Consider the following 5,180-nt stretch of genomic DNA (forward strand, 5'->3'; position numbering starts at 1 on the left):
TTGTGGTTGGATCCTAGTTAACTATTGAGATCAAGTGGGTTGGTGGCTGTTACCCATTGAACAATTTAATGAGTGGTATTCTTGTTTCAATGACTTGGCAAAAAACATTGATGGTGAAGGATGAAAAGTTGAAAAGCATGGAGATACTTGACGGTAAATTTAGACAGGTGATTCAAGGGTCAAGGAAAAGATCGAATCCAATATTGATTTTGGACGTGAATCGGTGGAGACTTTCTCGCACCTCCAACGGTTGATATTTCATCCCGATGGATTTTAGATTTCGATTATTTTTTTTGGGTGGTGTGGCACTTGTCCCAAAGAAACAAAGAAATTTAAATTCCATGCGCCAGAAGATTCTGATAGTTACGAGTTTTTCATTTTAGGTCGAGTTTTAGAAACCACACGTGACGAGACAGTCCTGAGGATGGGAAGAAATATGGTGACTTTACCACTTAGTTGCCTCAATGGTTAGGGTTAGAGCTCATAGAAGGGATCTCGGATTGCAAGTGGTGGTGAGAAAAAATCTTGCAAAGGGAGATGGTGAATTGAGGCACCTTCTCACGAGTCAACTGGACGTTGGATTCGAAATAACTAAACATATTCATTTGCCAATTGAATCAATTTAGTGCCAGGACTGTATTGATTCGGGTGTGTAGTTTGGTACCATATTATTTGGTAGTTGAAGGCAAATGGTTGCTAAAAGAAATTTTCGCCAAGGGGGAGATTTGTTAGGAAATTGGCTTAATTTCTTTTAGATAAATTTCTTATTTTGTGTGAAAGTAACTAGTTTCCTAATTGGTTTTAGTTACTTGAAGTAGTAACCAAAGAGTATTCTATTTAGTTTAGAATTAGAAGTTATTTCCTACAAGTGTAGGAATTAAAATTGGTTTCCCATTATTATTTGGATTTTAGCCAAATAATGTTCTCTATAAATAGGTGGGTTGACATACTACACAAGGACATACATAGGTACACAAGAAGCGACATGTAGCCTTATAAATGGGTGGTGAGAGAGGATTTTTGGGAAATGGGAGACGGTATACAAGGGTTAGATTTGGGTTCAAATTGTATTCTTGTATAGGGTTTTTCTCTTATAATAAAGAACAGGTTTCTCTCCATAGACGTGAGCTCAATGGTGGAGGCGAACCACGTTAAATATTGTGTGTTGTCTATCTTTCATACTTGTGGCTTGTTCCTCATTAAATTATTATGCACTTGATATCTCAATAGTTATTTGTTCCACGTTTGGATCCTAACAGTTGTTGATAATGGCAATCTTGAAAGCTGTTACTTGTCTGATTGCCAAAAAAAAAAAAAAAAAAAAACTTGTGGCGGCAAAGCTGAGATTAATTATCAGAGATAACCATTCATTCTGGACGCTTGATTTTGATCATGCGGTAGGATATCAGTTTTAGTGTTTGAGTTTACGGAAAATGTCAGTATTGCTCATCCATACAACCTAGTTTAATAAATATGAACGAATTAATTACCACCCCAGTCCTAGATTAAAGCCTCTAAATATAATCTTTTATTGTTCAGTTTCATAAATTAAAAAAAAAACATTGCAATATTTGCACTAATAACAAAAAAGTACATCAAACATGACAAAAAAATCTAAAGATTTGAAAATCAATCTATACAACAGATGTGAAAAATAATAAATATGATAATAATATTGAAACTTCAAGGGGAGTATCTTCATTTAAATGAATAACTGCAATCCAATGGAGCTGTACATGTTTTCTAATCGTGAAATCTTATAAGATCTCCTTTAATCTGAAAGAGAAATTTAATCAGAATAAACATGAAATTCCAGCTCCGAGAAATTAGATCTACAAAATCTCTCAAATCTTATTAAAAAAACTACAAGTAAAAACCACTGTATTTAAAATAATAATCAGATTTGTTTTATTATTTGAACTATCTTGTGATGGTATCGAACAGTAACTATGCACTAGAGTGGCCGAGAATGGAATTTGATACAGTTTACTTGTGCAGAACTTATGATTATCAGCAGGAAAAAACTATTAAGAACGGTTAAGCAATCAAACGAAATAATATTGGTATTGACTGAATAAGAGGATACAGAATTGGCGGTAAAGGAAAGGAAATGACAAGAATGAAGGAAGAAACAGAAAGAAGAATGGTCAGGGAACAATCCCAAATTTAGCTAATAAATTCCTACCCTCTCCTCTCTGTTCCTGGCCAATTTATAGCTACTAGTAACTAATTCTTCGGTGTCCTTGGTTCAGCTGGCCCTCGTGACCTTGCTAACAGAATTGGTTGCAGATCCACTTGCCCACTTGAGCTCACGTTTCTTGAGCATTTTCCCAGAAAAGGCGTGATTACGAACTCACGCCTTCTTTGCTTCCTTTGTTAATTTCCACGCTTTCCTGCTGAGACCACGCCTTCTTCTCTTGACAAAGGCGTGCTTCTTGCTTCCACGTTTTCAGCTTTATTTATCTGTTTCATAACAATTGCTCCCCCTTCAATCAATCTTGTCCTCAAGATTGGAAATCAGGGAATTCGTTCTCAATCTTTTCTGCATCTTCCCATGTAGCTTCAGCTGGTGTGGTTCCCCACCATTGAATGAGCCACTGTACAGCTGCTGCATTCCCTCTCTTGGTGATTCTGTGATCCAGGATTAGAGCTGTTAAGTCAATCAAGTAGCTCGAAAGCTCGTTAGAGCTCGGCTCGTTAAGGCTCGAGCTCGGCTCGTTAATTTTGGTTAACGAGTCGAGCTCGAGCTCGAAACATGCTCGTTTAGTAAACGAGCCGTTTGATACTCGAGTAGCTCGTTAGAGCTCGTTAATGAAGGGCATATTTGTCATTTTAGAAATCAAAATTATAAAAATTAAAAATTATAGATTTTTATTAAGGTTAATTTGCACGAGCTCGAGCTCGAGCTCGTGAAGCTCGACTCGTTTGTGATAAACGAGTCGAGCTCGAGCTCGAGCTCGAGCCACATGTACATTTAACGAGCCGAGTTCGAACACATTTTAAAGCTCGTTTTCCTAACGAGCTCGAGTCAAGCTCGGCTCGAATTGAACTCGAGTCGAGCTCGGCAACCAAATACTCGGCTCGACTCGGCTCGATTAACAGCTCTATCCAGGATAGCTGTTGGCTCTACCCTCAGATGTCCTTTCCCATCCATGTTAGGTAGTTGAAGCATAGGAGTTGCTCTCTCCCCTACCTTCTTTTTCAGCAATGATACATGGAACATAGGGTGCACCTTGGTTCCCTCTGGTAGCTGCAGCTTATAAGCAACTTTTCCTACCATCTGAGTCACCTGGTATGGACCAAAGTACCTGGCTGACAGCTTGGTGTGGCTCCTCAACTCTACTGACATCTGCCTATATGGCTGTAACCTCAAGTAAACCCAATCTCTAACCTCAAAAGTCCTCTCACTCCTGCTTTGGTCAGCATAAAACTTCATCCTATTCTGAGCTTCTTGTAAGTTCTTCTTGAGCATCCCATCCATTATCTGTCTGTCCTTTAGATGTTCTTCCACTGTGGCTACTCTGGATTGGTCATAAGGCCCCAAGGCTAGTTGTGGGGGAGCCATTCCATATTGGGCCTCGAATGGACTCATCTTAATGGTTGTGTGATAGGTGGTGTTGTACCACCATTCAGTAAGGGAGAGCCAAGCATTCCACCGCTTTGGTTCCATGTGTGTCATGCATCTGAGATATATTTCCAGCACCTGGTTTACCCTCTCAGATTGGCCATCAGTTTGAGGATGATAAGCAGTGCTCAACTGCAACTCAGTCCCCAACATGGTAAAGAGTTCTGTCCAGAAATGGCTAGTAAATACCTTATCTCTGTCGAAAAACATGCTCAGAGGTACTCCATGGATTTTGCAGATATGGTCCAAGAAAAGCCTAGCCACTGTGGGGGTATCAAAAGGGTGGGAGACTGATGAAATGTGCTGTCTTGGTGAATCTGTCCACCACCACCATAATCGTGTCCTTCTTTTCAGATACTGGCAGTCCTTCAATGAAGTCCATTGTTACATGGCTCCATGAGTACTGAGGTATAGGAAGGGGTTGTAGTAGTCGTGGATAGGCATTGTGTTCATCCTTGCACTTCCTACATACATCACACTGCAGTACAGCATCCTTGATATCCTTGTGCATCCCTGTCCAATGGAACAACTGTTTGGCCCTTTGGTAGCTTGCCTGTATTCCAGAGTGCCCTCCTAGCTGTGAGTCATGTATGGCAGAAATGATTTTCTGCCTGACTTCTCCTCCTGCACCCACTACTATCTTCCCTTTATTCCTGAGTATTCCATCCTGGTGGGTGAAATCTGGTTGGCTATCAGGAGTCAGCAGTAGCCGCCTGATGATGTCCTGTGTTTCCCCATCCCCTTCATAGCTTCCAACTACCTCCTTAATCCACTTTGGAATGACACAAATCAGAGCATCGCAATCTCCTTCCTCTGTGTTGGCTCTCCTAGACAGTGCATCTGCCACCACATTTTCTCTTCCTTTTTTGTATTGAATCTCATAACTCAGTCCCAGAAGCTTGGTCAACCATTTCTGTTGGAGTGTTGTAGTGATCCTTTGCTCTAGTAGGTACTTGAGGCTCTGATGATCAGCTTTTATTATGAAGTGATGTCCCTCCAAATAATGCCTCCATTTAGTTACTGCCATTACCAAGGCCAGCAACTCTTTTTCATAGATGGAGAGTCCTAAGTTTCTTTGACCCAAGCTCTAGCTCAGATATGCCAAAGGTCTTCTGTCCTGCATCAGCACAGCTCCCACACCTCCATAGCATGCATCAGTTTCAACTATAAATGGTTTGGTGAAGTCAGGCAGTGCCAACACAAGGGTGTTGGTCATTGCTAACTTCAGCCTCTGGAAAGCCTCCTCAGCTTCTTCATTCCATAGAAATCCATCTTTTTTAAGCAGCACAGTGAGTGGCTTAGCTATGGAGCCATAGCCCTTCACAAACTTCCTATAGTAACCTGTCAAACCTAGAAACCCTTTTAGTTGCTTAACTGTAGTTGGCCTTGGCCATCCCATCATCCCTTCTACCTTCTTGGGGTCAGCCATTACCCCCTGGTCAGAGATAATGTGGCCCAAATACTCCACTTCTGTCTGAGCAAAGGAGCATTTGCTCCTTTTAGCATAAAGTTGATGTTCCTTCAGGATGTTCAATGCTGTGGCAACATGCTTCAT

At 40.8% G+C, this 5,180-nt stretch overlaps 1 protein-coding gene across 1 annotated transcript; it reads right to left on the bottom strand.

Annotated features, from left to right (window-relative positions):
* Positions 1 to 4,712: 4,712 nt before the first annotated feature.
* On the bottom strand, positions 4,713 to 5,180 carry LOC113700720 (uncharacterized mitochondrial protein AtMg00860-like). The gene has a single exon (XM_027221176.2). The coding sequence runs from the start codon at positions 5,178 to 5,180 to the stop codon at positions 4,713 to 4,715; it is 468 nt and encodes a 155-aa protein (XP_027076977.2).

This window comes from Coffea arabica, chromosome 7e (assembly GCF_036785885.1).
Source record: "Coffea arabica cultivar ET-39 chromosome 7e, Coffea Arabica ET-39 HiFi, whole genome shotgun sequence".
In the NCBI taxonomy this organism is placed as follows: Eukaryota; Viridiplantae; Streptophyta; class Magnoliopsida; order Gentianales; family Rubiaceae; genus Coffea; species Coffea arabica.